The sequence below is a fragment of the Lobosporangium transversale genome (genome assembly GCF_002105155.1).
Source record: "Lobosporangium transversale strain NRRL 3116 chromosome Unknown BCR41scaffold_42, whole genome shotgun sequence".
Classification (NCBI taxonomy): Eukaryota; Fungi; Mortierellomycota; class Mortierellomycetes; order Mortierellales; family Mortierellaceae; genus Lobosporangium; species Lobosporangium transversale.
In genome coordinates this window covers 159,428-179,852 of record NW_019029020.1, presented here as the reverse complement: position 1 = coordinate 179,852, position 20,425 = coordinate 159,428, and the positions used below count along the sequence as shown (strand labels likewise).

The 20,425-nt window shown below is 39.5% G+C and overlaps 7 protein-coding genes across 7 annotated transcripts; 3 read left to right on the top strand and 4 right to left on the bottom strand.

Moving 5' to 3' along the window:
* Nucleotides 1-38: 38 nt before the first annotated feature.
* BCR41DRAFT_360274 (glutathione S-transferase) lies at nucleotides 39-1,536 on the bottom strand. The gene is made up of 6 exons (XM_022025337.1): nucleotides 1,347-1,536; nucleotides 1,053-1,182; nucleotides 901-941; nucleotides 643-769; nucleotides 357-459; nucleotides 39-240 (listed from the first exon to the last, which is right to left on the bottom strand). Exons 1-6 carry the CDS (start codon nucleotides 1,476-1,478, stop codon nucleotides 114-116), a joined length of 660 nt encoding a protein of 219 aa, XP_021877925.1. The 5' UTR covers nucleotides 1,479-1,536; the 3' UTR covers nucleotides 39-113.
* A 1,815-nt stretch (nucleotides 1,537-3,351) lies between these two features.
* On the top strand, nucleotides 3,352-5,407 carry BCR41DRAFT_360273 (caspase domain-domain-containing protein). The gene is made up of 4 exons (XM_022025336.1): nucleotides 3,352-3,928; nucleotides 4,033-4,805; nucleotides 4,918-5,001; nucleotides 5,115-5,407. The coding sequence occupies exons 1-4, from the start codon at nucleotides 3,491-3,493 to the stop codon at nucleotides 5,248-5,250; spliced, it is 1,431 nt and encodes a 476-aa protein (XP_021877924.1). The 5' UTR covers nucleotides 3,352-3,490; the 3' UTR covers nucleotides 5,251-5,407.
* A 40-nt stretch (nucleotides 5,408-5,447) lies between these two features.
* Nucleotides 5,448-8,081, bottom strand: BCR41DRAFT_360272 (TMP-TENI-domain-containing protein). The gene is made up of 5 exons (XM_022025335.1): nucleotides 7,766-8,081; nucleotides 6,515-7,289; nucleotides 6,104-6,364; nucleotides 5,795-5,975; nucleotides 5,448-5,682 (listed from the first exon to the last, which is right to left on the bottom strand). Exons 1-5 carry the CDS (start codon nucleotides 7,958-7,960, stop codon nucleotides 5,526-5,528), a joined length of 1,569 nt encoding a protein of 522 aa, XP_021877923.1. The 5' UTR covers nucleotides 7,961-8,081; the 3' UTR covers nucleotides 5,448-5,525.
* A 378-nt stretch (nucleotides 8,082-8,459) lies between these two features.
* Nucleotides 8,460-11,032, top strand: BCR41DRAFT_360271 (Phosphomethylpyrimidine kinase-domain-containing protein; the record flags this gene model as incomplete). The annotated part of the gene is made up of 7 exons (XM_022025334.1): nucleotides 8,460-8,666; nucleotides 8,811-8,998; nucleotides 9,146-9,724; nucleotides 9,828-9,951; nucleotides 10,046-10,325; nucleotides 10,458-10,737; nucleotides 10,903-11,032. The coding sequence occupies exons 1-7, from the start codon at nucleotides 8,587-8,589 to the stop codon at nucleotides 11,028-11,030; spliced, it is 1,659 nt and encodes a 552-aa protein (XP_021877922.1). The 5' UTR covers nucleotides 8,460-8,586.
* Nucleotides 11,033-12,448: 1,416 nt separating this feature from the next.
* On the bottom strand, nucleotides 12,449-15,720 carry BCR41DRAFT_310898 (kinase-like domain-containing protein; the record flags this gene model as incomplete). Its single annotated transcript, XM_022021007.1, has 9 exons — nucleotides 12,449-12,640; nucleotides 12,745-12,978; nucleotides 13,106-13,150; nucleotides 13,344-13,408; nucleotides 13,971-14,070; nucleotides 14,303-14,381; nucleotides 14,494-14,622; nucleotides 15,460-15,490; nucleotides 15,684-15,720. Coding segments are annotated over 9 exons (912 nt in total), but the record flags the coding sequence as incomplete, so codon positions are not given.
* A 153-nt stretch (nucleotides 15,721-15,873) lies between these two features.
* Nucleotides 15,874-16,552, bottom strand: BCR41DRAFT_161847 (hypothetical protein). Its single transcript, XM_022019664.1, has one exon. The coding sequence runs from the start codon at nucleotides 16,327-16,329 to the stop codon at nucleotides 15,931-15,933; it is 399 nt and encodes a 132-aa protein (XP_021877920.1). The 5' UTR covers nucleotides 16,330-16,552; the 3' UTR covers nucleotides 15,874-15,930.
* Nucleotides 16,553-17,812: 1,260 nt separating this feature from the next.
* On the top strand, nucleotides 17,813-19,914 carry BCR41DRAFT_424845 (hypothetical protein). The gene is made up of 9 exons (XM_022030496.1): nucleotides 17,813-18,037; nucleotides 18,184-18,291; nucleotides 18,412-18,491; nucleotides 18,609-18,814; nucleotides 18,899-18,991; nucleotides 19,112-19,179; nucleotides 19,282-19,480; nucleotides 19,584-19,723; nucleotides 19,825-19,914. The coding sequence occupies exons 1-9, from the start codon at nucleotides 17,839-17,841 to the stop codon at nucleotides 19,869-19,871; spliced, it is 1,140 nt and encodes a 379-aa protein (XP_021877919.1). The 5' UTR covers nucleotides 17,813-17,838; the 3' UTR covers nucleotides 19,872-19,914.
* The last annotated feature ends 511 nt before the right edge of the window (nucleotides 19,915-20,425 follow it).

The window sequence follows — 20,425 nt, the reverse complement described above, 5'->3', positions numbered from 1 at the left end:
TATTCAATATGACTACAGTCACTCGATTAGCATACATTCTGGCATGTAAAATAATAAATACATTAGCTATGCCAAGTCTTTTATTCAGACACACTGTGTAGCAAAGATATATTTTATTGGCGCAGCTCTGGGGGGCAATCAGGCTGCCTTGTGGGGTGAGCAGCTTTGAAGGCCTCCAATTGCTCGAGAGTGCTATTGATCCTAGACATGATTGGGTATGCAGTCATATCCACACCGAATCTACGATTTACATGAAAAAAAAAAAAAAAAAAAAAAAAGTTATTAATATTGATAACCAACATAATCATTTATATACAAATGTACAGCTTATACAATAATAATAATAATAATGTTACCTGAGGCCATTGAAGAACTGCGGGACTAGGAACAGATCGGCCATGGTAATCGTATCACCGAATGCATATTTTCCCGCCGTTCTTTGAAGTAGTTTCTCAAAGGCTATATCAATATTTATATCGAAAAGAAAAGGAAAGAAAAAAAAATAGCACAGGCATTCGCAGTCAGCATTAACTTGTTGATATGTCTGTCTGTCTACCCTGCTCTGTCCTGGTTCTAACGTTCATGATATAAAGTAATCAGCTTTTTTTTTTTTTTTTTTTTTTTTTTTTCCTTTGCAATTACCTGCAAATCCTTCGGACATGAAATGTTTTGTCCATTCTTCCTCATTGTCCTTGCCAATGAACTTTAAGACACGGATACTACAAATGGGTTGGATACCCATGGCAATTGCATAGACCAGAGAACGGACCTGAAAAAAAAAAATAAATAATAATAATAATAATAATAATAATAATAATGAAAAAGAGTTGTATAGAAATCATTATTTTCAAACTGTTGATGAAACGATAAATAATAAATGAAAAATGGAAAAATAAATACTATTGCTCTTTCGCGAGGATCTTTGGGAAGAAGCGGATTCTCTGGAAGGTCAAGCAATCAAGCAAAAAAAAAAAAAAAGATAATTAATATGGGCTAATGAATTGTTGTTCCTTAAATCTTCAATCTTAGTTGTCGCTTCTTTGTTATGTTACCTGGTCTAGTTTCATCTAGATATTCAATGATGGCGGCAGATTCAATCAATGGTGTATTGTCCTCATTTATATCGTCGACAAATGCAGGGATCGCACCGAAAGGTTGGATCTGTTTGTATTCTTTAGTTTTCTTTGAATGAGGAGAATAATCATATAAAAACTGGTATTAGTAAAATAAAAAGTGTTTATATGTGACATTATCTGTCGTGTCGCGTGTAATTTATTTATTTTTTTTTTTTTTTTAAGCAAAATATCAGAAATAGAGAGAAAGAGGGAAGAGAGAGACATGATTACATTTTCTTCAGTAAGCAAATTGATAGATTTAGTATCGTAGGCAATGCCCTTGATGCTGAGAGCAAGTCGCACACGCCATGAACAGGAGGAGCGGTAGAACGAGTAGAGTAGAGGACGTGAATCAGAAGCCATTATTTGAAGGGGAAGAGGTACAGAAAGGCAAGAAGAAGGAGGAAAAAGAGGAAGAAATGACGAGGAAGGAAAAAAAAAAAAAAAAACGACAACGTTGCGCAGTTCGCCGCTCAATGGACTGTTTATCCTCATTATGAGTAGAGTTGTGTTCTAACGTGCCGTTAATGTTTATGTGATGTCGAGGCTGAGAGCCCAACAGAGGAAGTGAAAAATTAAAGCGGCGTTGTCTTGTGCTAATGTGGGACTGTAGAGAAAATAACAAAAACGCCTTTCTGAAGGAACAACATATTTCGCGACTAGCATCCTTGTCCTGGAGGCGAGCTGACTTGGACCAACGAAAAAAAAAAAAAAAAAAAAAAAAAAAGCACGATAGAAAGCCCCATCTCTTGTTAGGAGGGAAGAGATTGAAAAAAACAGCAAAGATAAAGAAACAGGTTCGACTGATGCCATAATGATAAATTCCTCTGCTAAAAAACCAAGCATTGGTCGAGCGTAGCGTTGGTGAAAGTGAGATTAATGCGAGTGCTGACATATTTGTGCTTTGTGCTTTGTGGGTTCTCCTCCTGTCCTCTTAAATGGATCTCCATAACTTTGTTGCTCCGCCTCGTCATGCAGAGAGAGAAAACACCTTGTTCGAGAGCAGTTTATTGCCTATATGGCCTTGTTAGCCTTGATGGAATATAAACCAACTAGCTACTCTAATGCAGCAATATCAACCATACGAGTGGCTCAGTACTACATCCAAACGGGCTGGGGTCCGAGAGAGAATGCTTGCTGCCTGTAGCCTCCAGGCACGGACGCTGAGAAGGAGAAGAGGAATGTGTTGATGTGCCAACATTACCTGTGCTCTCCTCGTGCTTGCGGGTATTGGTGTATGTTGCATCGAGCAATCCCTTGTGAATGGAGCATTTCGCAAGATCCTTCGATGAGCCCCTTATTTTAGCTCGCAACAGCAACTAGAGTTGTTGCTACCCTATCTGGTTTCTATAGTGCTTGAGGAGCGCTTTAAAGAACTTAGGATGGGCCTCTTTTTGGCCAATTGTTCCAGGCTGCCTATGCAGTCACCAAAGGAGCTATCGCCCAAGGTATAGACTTCGGCAAGCCATCCTGCTGGGGGACAGCCTTGAAAAATCGCGCTATAACCTGCTGTGAGCTCATTGATATGCTCAGGACACACATTGTGCTTCGGAGATATTCGGGAATAAGGCGCGCCATGTTGATGTTGGTATATAGGGTAAAAGTAAGACTTAAGAAAAATATGAAGCAGATTGTATGATGTTATGACAGAAGGATAATTTGAAAAAGATTAAGCGTGCTATGTGGTAATTAGGATATGTGAAGTGGAAGGACGCTTTAAGGAAAGGATTTAGCATAGGATGATGTTGTCCTTCTGGCAGCTCCAAGGCTATACGGCTCTGGCACGTCCCGAAACCAACCCTGTTGCAATCCAATCGAGGAAGGACCTCTTCCGCAGTCTATGCTCGAGCTCTGCTACCGCCAAGCGTTTCACTTCCTCGGTTTCAATAGACCATCACCTCTGCTATGGTCCGTACAGGAAATCCTTCTTCGTGGATGATTTGAGATTGTTTGGTTGTTTAACACTTCACACGTTGACACTTCAACGGCCATGCATCTGGCGTCAATTCCAGCAAAAGGCCATCAATAAATTAAGACATCGAAACTATCGCTCGGCAATAAAGGCAAACAGATTTTAAGACCTAATGGATACGTTCTTGTCTGTGGTCTAGTTTTGATAAAGACACTGCATGAAGATGGCTGTGCCATCCTCGGATGTGCTCTTTTTATTTTTTCTACTTTTGAAATACGCTAAATTATGCAAATGCTTCTTGTCGTTGATCCCAAAAACCCAAAACGAAAATAAGCCATCCTTGTTGGCTGTGCTTGATCCTCCGTGATTTTTTTTTATCCATCCCTCCATTCTGACTTCATTTCTATCCTGTCATCTCTTTTTTTCTTCTTCATCCTTCTTGCCTTTGAAGTCCTTATCCACTATGTATCCTGGCTATAGTCAACAGCCTCAACAACCTTATGGCGCACCTCCCTCACAGTACGGTGCTCCTCCGTATTACCCCCCTGCTCAGGCCTATCCCCCTCCCGCACAACCTTATCCTGCATCTTCTCCTTACCCTCCACCAGCTCACCATCCACCTGGTCCTTATCCTCCACCTGCTCCAAGCCCTTACCAACAATCAGCACCCCCAACTCCATATGGTTACCCGGCCCCTTCTCCATATGGTGCACCACCAGCTGCCCCGCCTGGTCCTCCTGCCCCATATGGGGCACCCCTAGCTGCTCATTCGCCCTACGGTGCACCACCAGCCCAGCCATCTGCCTACCCACCTCCACAATCCCAACCACCTGCATACCCGGCTCCACAAGCTCAGCCGCCTGCATATCCGTCTCATGGGCAACCGCCTTCTCAACACATGGTAAGTCCTGTCTTTTATATTTTGTGTATATCTCGTAATACAAAGTTTGTATTGGAATATTCAAATATATATTTTTTTTATCCTGATATTTGTATGGGGAGTAGATTGCACCAAGCAGTGTTCCCATGCCACAAGGCGGCTGGGCAGTGCAGCAAAACCCGCATTTTGCACCATCGGTCCCGTTCCAGCTTTCGAGTTGTCAAGGCCGTAAGCGAGCTCTCTTTATTGGAATCAATTACTTCCGACAGCGGAATGAACTGCGTGGGTGCATCAATGATGTTAAGAATATCAAAACATTTTTGATCCGACAGTTTGGGTTCCGAGAGGAGGATTGTGTTACCTTGACAGATGACCAAAGGGATCCAACAAGAATCCCAACAAAGGCCAACATCATTGCGGGCATGCAATGGCTCGTGCGGGATGCACGACCGAACGACTCTTTCTTTTTCCATTTCAGTGGACATGGAGGACAGGCCAAGGACTTGGATGGAGATGAGGATGATGGATATGATGAGACGATCTATCCAGTTGATCATGAGGTTGCGGGTACGATCAGAGACGATACGATGCATCAGATCATGGTTCGACAGCTGCCAGCGGGCTGTCGACTGACAGCAATCATGGACTGTTGTCATTCGGGCTCTGCCTTGGATTTGCCATTTATCTATAGTACGAAGGGTCAGTTGAAAGAGTCGAATATGCTGTCAGATGTAGGTAGTGGTGTGTTGAATGCTGGTTTGTCTTACTTGAGAGGCGATATCGGAGGAGCGCTACATAGTTTTGGGGGCATTGGCAAGAAGATCACACAAAACCCAAAGAAACGGCAAGAAAACATGATGAAGAAAGCGAGTCCAGCGGACTGTATTATGTTTAGTGGGTAAGTCTTTTTTTTTTTTTTTTTTTTTTTTTTTTTCGTATTATTTCCTACATGCTAAAGCACTTTTAAATCTTCTCTAATTCTTTTTATTCTTGGTACCTGCTGCAATTAGATGTAAAGATACCCAAACATCAGCTGATGCACACGAGCAAGGTTTTGGAATGACTGGAGCAATGACTTTTTCATTTATTACAACGTAAGTCGATGGTCGCTCCAGACTTTTTTTAAACAAACAAACAAATAAACAAACAAAAAAAGGGGTTAGGGCTTGACTAATTTATTGATATTGGTTATTGTTATAATGTCTAGATTGAGCCAAAATCCCCGTCAAACCTATCTTCAGTTGCTCAACAACATCCGTGATATCTTGCGAACAAAGTACTCACAGAAGCCACAACTCAGCTCTAGTCACCCCGTGGACCTCAATCTCATGTTCATCATGTAATAGGAAGTTAAAACAAAAGGAAAAAGAAATGAAAGAGCGGACCAAATAATAAAGAGCCCAAAGTGCAGGTTCGGATCAAGTCAAACACCAACATTAAATATATATTTATTTTGTACAATAAAAAGATGCTCCGCATGCGTATTGCAATAAACACAACGTTTTTTTTTTTATTTTTTTTTTTTTATACATTTTTTATTTGCGGTATTGTTATGATGTTGATTCTAATTGCTTGATACACAGACAGATACACAGACAGTATAAATGTATATATTTGTCTAGTTCAGCTGAATAGCTTTGATCCTGGCTTCTTTGACCACCTGCTCAGGCTTCAGGTTAGCTATCTCGTCAATGAATGCAGCTCTGAAAGTACCCGGTCCACGAACATCATCACGCGCAGCAGCATGCTCGCCTGCCAAATTGAGGGCCAGAATGCTAAAAAGTTTTTTAGTAGTGATGTTAATATAATGCAAGTATGCATCCACAAATATATATTCGACAGATTAAAAGTAAAAAAAAAAAAAAAAAAAAAAAAAAAGTATCTTACCCAGCAACAGCGGCCGCAAAATGGTCATCAGTAGAGATGGCAGCAAAGGACCCAATTGAGGAAGCAATCATGCATCCAGACCCAGTGATACGGCCCTGGTACTCATGACCATTTTCAATTGCAACTGTGCGTACGCCATCGGAGACATAATCAATCTTTCCTGTCATTGCAACAACGCATTCTTGAAAACGAAAACGAAAACGAAAACAAAAAAAAAGAAATAAGCGCTTTAATAAACTGCCTCAGATCCTTCTGTTGAATCAACGGGGGGTTTTTTTTTTTTTTTTTTTTTTTTTTTTTCAAACTTACTCTCACGTTTGGCCAGAGCTTGGACAACAGCAGCAGGATTTGTGAAGCCACTGCCCAAGGAGTCGACACCACGCATGGCGATACTCTCAGAATCACAGCCCACAATCTTGGAGATGGTTGAGATCTCGCCTGCATTGCCCTTGATGATATCAACATGAACATGATTCAAGATGCGGGCGGCGGTTGCCTCACGAAGCGAAGTAGCGCCTGCACCGACAGGGTCCAAGATCACTGGCTTGGACTGTGCGTTTGCATGTTTGCCTAGTTGATAGCAAATTGGTCAAAATAAAGTTATTAGCGATGACATCTCAATGCTGGTCGAAGCTTTCATTGATTGCAATTCTCTCCTCCCAAACTAAAAAATAAAATAAAATAAAATAAAATAACAATAAAGATAAAAAAAAGGCATACCAGCTTCAAGCATGCACTCAACAAAGGACTCAGTCAAGGTGCCAATGTTCAAAACAACAGACGAAACAACCTTGGAGAGGTCCTGTGCCTCACTAGCAGAAGGTGCCATAATAGGAGACCCACCCAAAGCGAGGGTAGCATTAGCAGTATCATTCATGACCACATAATTAGAGATGTGATGTGTCAAGGGCGCTTTTTCTCTCAAGGTCGTCAACAACTGAGGAAAACTCTGGAGAACTTCATCAATGCTCTTTTTCTTCTCTTTTGAGACTTGTCCCTGAAGGTAGTTGGAAGCGTTTTCATATCCGGTTCTGAACTCCCGTAATAAATCCTGAGATGCAGCCTTGGCATCAGAGGCACTGACAATGCCGGTGACGACTGCGACGCCATCCAGAATACGACCATTGCGGCCTGCAGAGTGTTCGACCACGCGGCGAGTATTATCACGTTTGATTCCTCCGATGACTACGGTCTTGAGAGGATGATCCTTGGGCAATGCTTCTAGAATGGCTCGGACACCGATGGGCCCCAACGTCCGTTTAGGAGATTTAGTTTGAGTCATGAAGCAGGTTCCGATGCCGATATAGTCTGCACCATCTGCTAATGCCTTTTGAGCTTCCTCGGGGGTGCCAGTGGAGATGCCCAGGATTTTGTTGGGACCTAAGAGTCGACGCGCCTCTGTACAGGAAATGTCATCTTGACCCACGTGCGCGCCCTCAGTATCAATTGCAAGAGCCACCTCGATATTGTCATTGATCAAGAGTGGGACATTGTGCTATATACAATATTTAAAGGTAACAATTAAGGGAAAAAAAAATAAAAAGGTGTTGATAAATCGCGTGGGAAACAGTGACAAAAAAAAAAAAAGTACAATTGGCAATGGCCAATCTGACTTATTTTTATAATGATGGATGATGGGTAATTATTGTATAAAGTTGATACAATAATGAAGAACGCTCATTTGCTTCAAAGCTTCTGTCCATACTATGGTTCGCGTTTTTTTTTTTTTTTTTTTTTTTTTTACTTTCATCAATCCTCCATCTAAACAAAAAGAATCCTTGGATAAAATCTGATCCTCATCCGTATTTATTTTTATATGTTTAACTTGCTAGTGGTCAGGCTAGCCCTACAATATGGCCTCACAAACCCATAGAAGTTGTAGTGAGAGAGATGCGAAGAGAGAGGGAAGAGAAAGAAGAAAGAGACAAAGAAAGAGAGAAAAATATGATACAGCTTCACGTTGTTTGCTACCTTTTTTGTGATCTCGTGTACTTTGCGTGCCAGATCAATGAACGCTGGTGTGTCAAGATCCTTCTCACGTAACTGAACTAGGGTCACACCGCCCAGGATAGAGTCTTCGACTGACTGAAGCAAAGTCCTGGAAGGATGGTTCAACCCCGAATCAGTGACCAGATAGACTGAGTAATCGACAGTAGGCTTGGACATGATCGATATCTTTTTATATTTTTTAAACAGTTTATTTTTTTTTTATTTTTTTTTTCTTTCCTTTTCCTTTCAACTGGCGATGGGAATGGTGAATAAGTGAATGAATCAACACACAAACAAATGAAAAAAAAAAAAAAAAAAAAAAAAAGAAATGAAATCAGGAATGAGAAGGAAATAAAGAAAAGGAGTGCTCTGTGTACGAGAGAGAAAAGAATCTCACTCCTCCTCTCACAATTAAAGTTTATGTGTGTGATACACACCAACAACGGATGAACTTACGACTCATCAAGATTAAAAAAAGAAGCGTTCCTTAAAAAGCATGGCGAATGGTCCATACTCTGTTGTACAAATGGTATATATCATCCATAATATCGGAACCACTGTCAAGGATAGGAAAAAAAAAAAAAAGTGATGTCAACGACGCCAATGGGGTGCTTTACATGTCCAGTAACAATATCTCCCTCTCCAATGACTGTGCGAAAAATTGATCCGAGAAAGAGAATATTTCCTTGCTCTCCTTTCATTTTTTGTCTTCATTCATTCGTTCATTGTTGTTGAATCTTTCTTCTCATTTCGTTTCATTCACGCCTCTGCTACTCATTGCAGTTATACCCACAAAAATCACCATGGCTACCACTGAACATCACGAGCACCAGGTCACCAAACCTTTCAAGGTCATGACCATTGCTGGTAGCGATAGCGGTGGGTAAGTAAAAGGAGAATTAACCATCATCTCATAAAGCCATGAGAAATGTTCACTTGAAAACAAATTAGGCACCGAAGAGTATGAATAGATTGATAATGATTTTTTCTTTTCTTTTATTTTATCATCCGCATTTGGTTCCTGTAGCGGCGCTGGTATTCAGGCTGATCTCAAAACTTTCACATCATTGGAGGCATTTGGTACTTCTGTCATCACATCCATCACATCCCAAAACACGCTCAAAGTCGATGGTATCCATGCCATACCCGCTGATTTTGTGGCCCAACAGTTGGAAGCTGTCCTCTCTGACATTGAAACCGATGCCATCAAGACAGGTACTCTTTTTTTTTTATTTTTTTTATTTTTTTATTCTAATAAAATTATTCCCACGCCATAACCATATTAACCCGTCTCTACCCCATCGTTTTGACGTGTTTTGATTTATATATATTTTCTATCCAATATTTATTGACTATCGTTAGGCATGTTGTGTAATGCCGAGATCATTGCAGCCATTGCAAAGACGCTCCGCAAGTTCTATCCAGAGACACGGCCGATCCCTAACTTGGTCGTGGATCCGGTCATGATTGCGTCTTCGGGTGCAGCTCTGTTAGACACATCAGCAATTGAGACTTTGATCCAAGAGATCTTACCTCTCTGTTCAATTCTGACACCTAATGTTCCAGAAGCAGAGTACATCTTATCGAAAGCAAAACTAGAAAACCCTTTATTCAACCCTAATCAAAAAATCGACTCTTTAGAGCAGATGCGATTGGCAGCTCAGGATCTTGGTCGTTTAGGATCTTCGATCGTATTGTTGAAGGGCGGTCATTTACCTTTTCTAAAGAGCTCGGGACGGGCGCTAGCACCGGAATTGTTTAATTCAGTGGATGATCTCTCAGTGGAGATGGAAGAATTGGAACTGATAGATCTGATCTGGGATTCCAGCGTGGGAGTTTTCATGGAGTTGAAGAGGGAATTTTTGAGGACGAGCAGCACGCATGGCACTGGATGCACATTGAGCGCTGCCATCGCAGCCCAACTGGCGAAGGGACTGCAACGTACGATAAAAAAAAAAAAAATAAAAAAGCCAAGAAAAACGCAGACATGCATACAGAGGCCAAAAATAGACTAAGATTAATTACCTTTTCATTATTTTAACAGCAATCGATGCGATCATCAAAGGCAGTGAATATGTCCAGTCAGCTATCCGTGATGGGTTCTCAGTCGGACAAGGCAAAGGATGCCTTAATCATTATCATCATGTCGTGCCTCGCTCTATTGAAAGGTATGTAAATCCATCTAATTAATCACTCTTCATTGCTTTCTTTTATCTTTCCTAATGCTCTTTACATCAATCACCATAAACTATCCTATTCAAGACCGACGCGCTACAACCCTTGTCCGTTGACGTCCTACTTGCTCAAAGCATGCGCTGATGACTGGCACAAGTATACACACCACCCTTTTGTACAAGGGATAGCGGATGGAACATTACCCAGAGAAAGCTTTATTCATTACATGAAGCAAGATTATTTGTTCCTGCAGACCTATGCACGTGCACATGGTCTCGGAGCAGCAAAGGCGAGGACTATAGAGGAATCAAAGGCTTTTGCAGACATTATCGTGTATATTGCTAAGGAGTCTGAGCTGCACATTGAAGTATGTTTGTTAATTTTATTTTATTTTGTCCGCACATTTTCTTGCTTTCTTTTTTTTTTTTTTTTTTTTTTTTTTTTTTTTACCTTCAGAGCGTCCTTACTAAAATTTTCTTTTTTACATGTTTAATTTTAGTACTGCGCCAAATGGGGGATCTCATATGAAGAGATGATCAAAACGCCAGAGAGCATGGGTAATATCGCCTACACGCGCTATGTACTCGACATTGGTATGACGGGCGATCTTTTGGATCTAGGTTTGGCGATTGCACCTTGCTTAATTGGATATGGACATATTGGTCGTCGTCTTTATAGTGATCCTAACACTGTCACGGGCACAGACAAGAACCCTTACTGGGATTGGATCAAGACTTACGCGAGTGATGATTATCAAGCTGCAGTCTCTCGTGGCATCGGTAAGTTTTTTTTTTTTTTGTTTTTGTTTTTGTTTTTGTTTTTGTTTTTGTTTTTGTTTTTGTTTTTGTTTTTGTTTTTTTAACATCACTCGTCCTTCCACTAACTTTCCACTGCTGTTATTTCTTGGCACCTTCAACTCACAAAAAAAAAAAAAAAAAAATTAGCCAACTTGGAACGCCAGTGCAATGTCCAGCAGCCATCGACACATCGTCTCAAACATATGGAAGAGATTTTCAGGACTGCCACTAGGCTTGAGGTCTCCTTCTGGGAAATGGCTCTTCACCGGTTGTGAATGTAAAAAAAAAAAAAAAAAAAAAAAAAAAAAAAACTATTCTTCTGTAGACTCTTAACCTATTCTCAATTGTCCCTGTTCCCATTTTGCTCATTATCCTTACATATTCTTTTCTAAAAAATATACAAGTTTATTAACAGATATAAAAAGATCTTTATTTGATACAAACATAAAAAATAAACAAGCAAAAAAGAAAGAAGAGGGTAAAGAAAAGGGGTATGATAACAAAAACATAATAGGATCGTTGAGTTGTATTTCCGAACTACTGATATACACAGGCACAAATGAATGAGGAAGTGCTTGGTTTTTTTTTTTTTTGGGGGGGGGGAGGGGGAAGGAGGCTGTATCGGTGTATTGCAAGAGGATATATAGGCTCATCAGAACAATATCTTGGCATACAGTTATTATTAAAACACATGTTATAGGATCCGTCGTCGTCCTACTCTTCTTTTTTTTCTTTTCTTTTTTTTTTTTTTATCCGTTTAGTTGTTCGCTTAAGCCTTTGACAAATAATCGTGTGATCCCTGGGATCTCAAGTTCTGCATTCTCGAACGCCAGCTTTAGGTCTTCAATCGTACGCCGTTCACTATCACGATGACACAAGCTATGCAACTATAGATGATCAAAAATAAAAACAGTAAATATATATATATGTGTGTGTGTGTGTGGATGCGCTGCAACCTTTTCCTTTAACTCAATGTGATCAAAATTTAGACTTACGTTGGTCAAGACAGGTCTGACAAATTTTTGGTAGACTTTATCTCGAGAATGGTCGCTCGATACAGGTCGATCTTTGCGCTGTTCCTGTGCTGCTATGTTCCGATAGTGCTGATTCCGAACAGTATCATATCCAGTATCCATCAACTTTCCCTTTATTATTTTTACCAGATTAAGAAAGAAGGAAGAAAAAAAAAAAAAGGAGGACTCGTTGTCAGCTTCAATGCTTTAGATACAAGGAAAAAAAATAGAAGAAAAAAAAAAAAAAAAAAACTTACATCTTCGCTTCGGTGAGAGCCATTGCCGTTAACTTTGCTACTGCCATTGGTCCTGCCGTTACTATGATGGTATTGATTATTGATGTTGATATTACTAGCGTTCCCGGCATGATAACCGTTTTGGTATATATGGTTTTGGCTCCCTAAGGATCCTGAATTACGACTCTGTGGTAATTGTTGGTTCGACATGTTGATTGGTGGCGGTGAGGGCATGCTTGGCACGACTGGTACGGAATCTGCTGTCCTTGTTTTTGATGTCGTTGCCGCCAACCCATCTGGGACACGTACAGTTCCAAAATCCCAACCTCCATCCTCAGCGTCCTCGTACCGATTGCTAATAAGATTGTGAAGAAGGAGGAGATATAGTAGTTTAGAAAAAAAAAAAAGTTTTTTTTTTTTTTTTTTTTTTTTTTTTTTCAAATTCTAAGGGAACATTTGTATAGAAGAGAAAAAAAAAAAGACATACTTGTCGCCATCGTCATCTGATGAATCATTATCATGAACACCGCCCTCTGCTACCCAACGCTCATGGATTTCCAGTAACTCTGTGAGATAAGAGGATTTTTTGGCATTGCGAATGAATCTATGTTTTAAGAGTTCCTTTGCTGATGGACGCTATAATTTTTTGTAATATATAATTTGATATTTACGTTAATAAATAAACAAGACAAGCTTCAATAATATGTTTTTTTTTTTTTTTAAGGTTGCAAATGCATTACCAGGGCTGGGTCTTTTTGCAAGCAAGCAGCGACGAAATCTTTGAAGGCCTTGGAGTAGTTACCCTCGAGCACAGGAGGGTTATTTTTGGGGATTAAAAAGAGCACCTTCATGGGATGGATATCCGAATATGGAGGCTCTCCTTTTGCAAGTTCGATGGCTGTGATGCCTAATGACCAAATGTCTGCCTTGTTGTCATAACCCGATTGCTTGATCACTTCAGGAGCCATCCAAAACTGGTAGTAGGGATAAAAAGAAAAAAAGAAAGAAAAAACCGTTATTCAATGTACGATAAACCCCAAGATCAAGGTAAAAACGTGCTTGTAATCGGTTCTTAATAATGCACATAAAGAAGCAACATACAGGTGTGCCAACGAATGTAACCTTCTTTGTCATAGTCGCTGTGAGCTATTCATTTTGAATTGCGTGAATTAGGTACAAAAAAAAAAAAGAAAGAAAGGAAAAAAAAAGAGTGAGTTCATATGCGTATTTTGGACTTTGGATCTGAATTTGTGGGCATAAAGTCGTGTTTGCATTCGCCCATCTGTGTCTGTGCCAGCGTCTGTGTGGCATGAGAAACGCGAGACTAAACTAAACTTACCTGGCCTGATACTCCAAAGTCAGCCAGCTTAACGTCACCACCTGCGGTTAACAAGACATTGGCCGCTAATTACACAACAAAAAGGACCAAAAAATAAAATAAAAAAAGGAGGTGTGGGAAAGTTATTGGTCAATAACCGAATGAATTAGAATTGTTCGGGGAGAGGAATTATTGCTTTTTGGTTCCTTGGGTTAGGATTTTAATCCATCTTTCTTCCTCTTGCTCTCTCTCCCTCAATATGGATATAAATGTGTGTTACGACTGCTGGTCCAGGTGGCGGATGATGGAGGCTCCATTGAAACTTATAGGAATGAATGATGTGGATATTCAATGCGCGTCTGCATAGGAGATTTGCGTCACTCCCGATGTCGCGTCGCTTGGATAGTTTGAGATACTTCAACAGTAATACTTCATGCAACAAGTGTATGCATGCACACATGTACATCCTCCCTTTGGATTACGTTTGCTAGTCATTTCATTTACCTTTGATGTCTATTATGATTGCCAGATGATAAGCAGGTTCACAAACAAACAAACAAAAAGGCTTTTTGTTATTTGAGGTTCTTTTTTTTTTTTTTTTTTTTTTTACAGTCATTGATAACAAAGAAAGAGAAGCGAAATCCTTACCTCGATGTAGTTTACCCTCGCCATGTAGGTATTCTAGGCCTTTGAGTAGCTCGCGAGCGATGATTGCAATATAGTCCTCTTTAAATGTTACAGCTTTCATCTAAATAGGTTTGTAGAAAACGTGGGAGAACTCTTTTTTGTTAGTTTCCTTTAGTGTTTGAATGTTTATACTTTTCTCTCCCCCACACAACCCCCCCCCCCCCTAATCAGCAGATCAAAAAAAAAAAAAAAAAAAAAAAAAAAAAATCCAATATGGTAAAAACAACAATGGAGTACAACAATGGAGTACAACAGCAGCAATAGCAATTAGATGTCTGCCCAACTCCTCTTACCAAGTCGGAACAAGACCCTCCGGAGCAGTACTCCATGATGATCCATAGATTAGCGCCTTTTAGGAATGAAGCAAAGTATCTATAGGACCAAAGACCGAAAAGGAAATTTGACATGAGATAAACAAGAAAATATACATCCTTGAAGAATTTTTTTTTTTTTTTTTTTTTTTTTTTTTTAATTCATAACTAACCTTGTCACATAGGGTGAATCCAGTTGTGATAGAATATTGATTTCTTGTTGGATGTCATCGATCTCATCTTCTGCATTCTCCAAGTCAATGATTTTAATTGCTACTGGCTTTTTTGTTCTGCGGTCGATTCTAAAGACATCATTCATGGACAATACAATAGTATTATAGTTCAATTCATTTCAACTCAATCGATGTAAAAGATAAAAAATAGGGGTTATGGTTTGGGAGGATGGAAAACCATGAGCAACATAAAAATAAAAAAGCTGTACTGTATGCATCAGAACAGCCCCAGGCTGACGGTTAAGGCGTTGTTGAGGGAAAAAAAAAAACACACATCGACTAAAAGAACAGACATCAAGGGGACAAAAGGAGAGAGGTGGATAAAAAGGGGGAGGGAATAGGAGGTAGCATAGCCTCCCCTTCCTCCATAAACATCATCGCGCGGTTCTCTTTTTATCACTATCCCGATACTTCGTCATTCTTCTTTCAAATCTCTTTGGCTTGTTCTTTCATTAATATTTATTCTTCTTGATCATGACAGATTCAAGGGAATAAACAAAAAAAACTGTTGCTGTAACACGCATGCCATGCGACCAAATATTAATAATGATATGAATGATAATGATATTAATAATAAAAAAAGAGTCAGGAGGAGGACGTGTTGGCTGGCAAGATGACGATGAACCCCTCTCCAAATAAAAAAAACTATAGAAAAGAAGGACAAAAGGAAGAGAGGGGCGAACACACCTGATCATATCTTGTGTGTGTGTATTGTTTGTGTGCGTGTGTTCATCTCTTTGCTTGTGAACCCATTGAGATAAAAAAAAAGGAGACAAACGACTTTGCCCATGTTGTAAAGAATGACTCTCAAAGGGAAAAAAAAAAAAAAAAAAAAAAAAAAAAGGCAAGATGGGCTCCAATCCATTCGCTCATTCTCGCCCGCTGACTCTGTTAGGGCTTACTTACCCTTTAAAAACCTCTCCGAACGATCCTTTACCTATAGACACAAACATCAACAAGTAAATAAAAAAAAAAGGTTGAAGCGAATGTTAGAAAAAAAAAAATGACTAGGAAATAAATAGCATGATGAATGTTGCTTGAAGTAAGCTACAAAAGGTCCATTCTATCCAGTGAGGCAGAGTTCCATTTGTTCCAGTGGAAGAACAAGTGTAACGATTGATGATCCTTACCGATGCGCTCGAGCTTGACGTAATATTCTTCTGGATCAAGTTGGCTGGATGCGCTCTTTTACATGTTTATATATATTATTTTCATGGCAGTTGAAGAACAAAATAACTGTCAATAACATGGATAATATAAAGCCAATTGAGAGGATAGTGTTTACACTGAGGTATTGGAAGATATCTCAGTAAAGACAGTAGAGGAGTAAGTTTTTTTTTTTTTTGTTACCATGTTGGATGCAATTAAGAAAATATATCAAGAAAAAAATAAAAGAAAGTTGTAATTGTAAGGAAGGAAATGAAATGAAATGAGTTGTTGAATGTGGAGAATGAATGCGAATGTGTAACTAAGGGAATAGTGGTGAGAATAGGCACATAAAAAAGTGAGGAAACAAGAAGAAGAGGAAGAGGAAGAAAACAACAGTTCAAAGAGGATCAATGTGCCTTCTTTATAAGGACAAACAACAACGATTACAACAAGAATGACCGCGAGAAAAGAATAAAGGGGGGTTTGAGATTGAAGGAGCATTTGTTTGTCTGTATAGTCTGTATAGTCTGTATAGTCTGTGTTCTTATTCATGTTCCTGAAAACGCATGTTTGTGTCTCTGTTGTATTGTATACTTGTTGCAATGGCTCTTTGTTTGATCTTGTCATTGCATGACCATTATGCTATGCCATTTCCTCTTCCCCTCCTTGTCCCTGAGCTGTAGGATCTTGTCAAGTAAGAAGAAAGAGAGATAAAAAAAGGAGACTAAAGATTCAAATCAATTATTAAGGATTATATAATATTAAAGGCGGCCATGCTTGTTACTGCGCTGTGGACAACGGCACAATGAGATCAGGGTCAACTATTAGGCTCGAACACATTCTATTTTCGCTTCAAAAAAAAAAAAAAAAAAAAAAAAAAAAGAAAGAAAGCCGTTACCCTTTTCACCATTCGCCTGTTTCTTTTCAGTAAAAAAAATGCGCAATGTTGCCACGCGTGTGTGGCACTGACAATGATGACACGACGCGCTTTTTTTTTTTTTTTTTTTTTTTTGACGCGCAGCCACTTTTGGCAGTCACGCTCAAAGCATCTCTTGTCAAGCAAGGAGGATCCAGTAAGGATTCTGGTAAGAATCCTTGACAGCGTTGAGGTCTATCTGGATGGCAATGCCATTCTGGTAACCAAATATAGGCTAAATATATATGAAAACCGTTTCTTGAGAATGAGGAGCAATCAGAGCAGCTTAGATGGATTTCTATCATGTAGGAACCAGATGGTGTTGAATGTTGGATAAATTGTTGTGGTCACAAGGTGCTCGTTTGTATTATGATGTTCCCCCTCAATTGCTCAACGAGATGATGTCAGGGCTCTACAGTTAGTCCGAATACACCTTGATCTTGCTTTAATGATTTCAATACTCGGGAGCGGCTGCTACAGCGTTACCGTTAGTTGAAGAAATAAAAACGGGGCTAACAGCATCAACAGTTCTTAGTGGACCCACGCTCGGTCCTTCGGTCACAATCCCTTCAGCTTCTTACTAGTGGCTCTCTCCCCTTGGTTTATATCTGCGGTTATGCCGGGCACCAAGCCTTCAGTGCCCGAATAGGACACATGGAGCCTCTTGATCATTTTCAGAGCGCTGCTCCACCATGTAACAACATCTAGGGGCTATGGTCAAAAGCGCGCATTTCGCATAGTCTTTTGTTGCTTTCCCTTTTAGGCCCTGTGATACCTTGAAATTGGAATGGAAAAACATCGCCAAGCTGCAAAGTCCACCTTTCAAAACATGTCTTTTTAAGGGTCTTTAAAAATGTACTTTACACACTGCTGTAGGCTGTGCGCAATACAACGTCCAATATTTAAAGGCTATTTTAGTATTGACTGGTCTGTGCAGTCGCAATGAGGCACGAGTGCAGAATAAAACTCATACAATTCTCAAAAGAAACAAGATTGTTGCTCAACCCAATGAAGCATAACCCCTAAGCAAGTATTGTTTGCTCAACTCGTTCAACCATAACAGTTGGTAGCATTGCATTTTTTCAGGGAGACCCTGACAGACGCACGGACCATACCGACCGTTGCACGTGATATCTTGTACAAGCTTTTTTATTCCGTCATGTCGTTTTTCTGTCATGTAGACTTTCTTTTTGTTATTCATTAATTTATTTCTGTTGATCATGGCAACCAATAAAACAAAGGCTATTCGCACTCCAATCGATATACCGTTTACGTTTGACAATGATACCCTGGAGAGCAAGGCAGCGATCAACAATGATCTGAAACGATCCAATGCTTCGAACGCTTCGCCCAATAATGAAGCTTTTACTATTTTGAGAATCAAACGCAAGCGCAATGAGGAGCCTTTGGATACACTCGGTATGAAATAGTGATGGATCGGTTATTTCTTTCCTTTTGGATAGAAGCAAGCTACTTTAGACAGCTTTTGTTTATTTTTTTTATTCTTAATACTTACTAACCACACCTTATATTTTAATTTCGATCTATGACAATCCGTCTATTAGTGGTAGAGGAACAATTAGAAAAGATGCAAGGGAAGAAGTTGATGACTCAGGAAGACAAGGAGCAACAAGAGGCAGAAAATGCGAAAGCGGGAGATGTAGCACTTCCAAGTAATTAAGGCTGCTGCAACGAAAGCGATCTTTTTTTTTATTTATTTTTTGTTGCTTCAAGCATCAGGATAGACCTTCTTATACAGCAAAACATGTTGAATGTCGTGGTGTTTACAATAGAGCCATCAGCTGTATTCAGACTTGCCACTACCGTCAAAAAGAGCAGTTTCAGGGACCCTGTACAATCCATTCAATTGAGAGTAAGCTTTTTCTTCCGTCTACGGTATCTTTTTTATTTATTTATTTATTTTATTTATCTCGCGCTATGCTGCGCTGCTAACCCTCTTTTTTGTTGATATATAATTAAAATACAATAGGATAGGATTAATCACTTGGCAGAGACGACACGGCGTCCTAGATCCCGTCTATCGGAGCGCCTTCAGGATCTAGAGAATATAACCCAAAAGAACAGGGCAGAGCTAACAGAAAAAATACAACGTGACGCACAGTCAGCACGCTACAGAGTCATCAACCAGAACAGAGTGGGACTTTCTTCACATGGACAGCTACCACCGAAAGTCATGTAAAGAAAAAAAAAAAAAAAAAAAAAGCGGGTACAAGTCAGACTGAAAGTTAATCGCATTCTTATCTATAATCCCCATTCTAGCTCTTCTGCGGAGGCACAAGCTGAGACTGTGCTGGACATGTTCAAGATGTATGATGCTGTCAAAGAGGAGGCGCCTAAGACAAAGGAACAACTGTAAGGATACGAAATATTAGGACAACGCATGTGGACACCAGCAATCACTTGTGGATTTAAACGACTATCAACGCTATACATAAAGCTCACTATCAGCATTGACAACTGTTTGATATTTAGGATGAATGAAGCAGAGGAATCCGATATCATGTGTAACTTTTTACCCATGGTGCGCGAATACTTGACAAGTAAGTTTATAGTACTTTCATATAGAAGAGTTGTATGTTCAATATTCTCTTAGGGATATCATTGTTAACATGTAACTGTTTTTGATTAATGGAAAAATCCAGTCTCTGAGCAACCATCAGATCCAAAGATCATCACCGATGCAACTGAGGAGCGTAATCGGTCGTCAACCCCTCTGTCTAGAAAGAGTAATGATGTATTAGAAGGCGAAGAATCGGACGATGAATACGTTTATGACATTTACTATCGGGATCTGCATGCAGATCATTTGCAGGAGTCACAACATCGCACTATCGGTTCATTGTATGTTTTGAAGCTTTGTCTGTATAACAAAATCGTTATAAAGGTAGTGGAGACAACACTTAATCTTAAAACTTTTATGATTTTGCTTTTATTCGTTTTTTAGACTTTGGTTTAGCGATGATGAAAACAATTTTGTTCATGAAGACGATTCTAGCGAAAACGATTATGAAGACTCGGATTCGAATGCAGAAGATTATTATCAGAACGACTATCCTGAAGAACTTAGTGATGATGAATATGCATGTAAGTTTTTTTCCTTCTTGTACCTGCATAAACGTCTTCGGATGATTATTTTTATTTCTTGAATTGTATCTAACCTTAACCCCTGACCCTGGAATTGATAGATGAACACGAGTTGTCCGACACAGATGATGATGATTACTTGTATTAAACTATTAAACTTGAACTTACCACGAATCTCGGGATGTTTCAGGCCATAAAATCTAATGTGTGCACAGACACTCATGGAAAGAAAAGTTGTCTTCCCTCCCTTTTTTCCTCTACCTCTTATTTCTTTGTCATTTTATCAAGTGGTGGATGTTTGAGGGATACCCCTGTCTTCATCGAGTGTGCATAAACAACAGACATGAAACCAAATAAGCAATTTTTTTTTTTTTTTTTTTTTTTTTTTTTAGCCAAAGAAAGTAAGACTTTAGAACCTGGTTTGATCGGCACTAAAACTTGGATTTGAATATTATATAAAATGACATAAATCGATTGGTTGGTTTGTTCAGGAATAAACGAGAAAAAAGCGGACGCAACGAATCTTTTAGTGTAAGCTAATGGTTAGCAAGATCTACTGGTTTGGAGATAATAAATCCAGTCCCATTCTGGACGCCCACGCCTGTATGGCTGTGGCTATTGGATTGAATTTCATATTTCGTGTTGGAGGCTGTTTATGAGAGGTGAGGTTTTGCTGTATCTATTTATTACTATTATAATTCG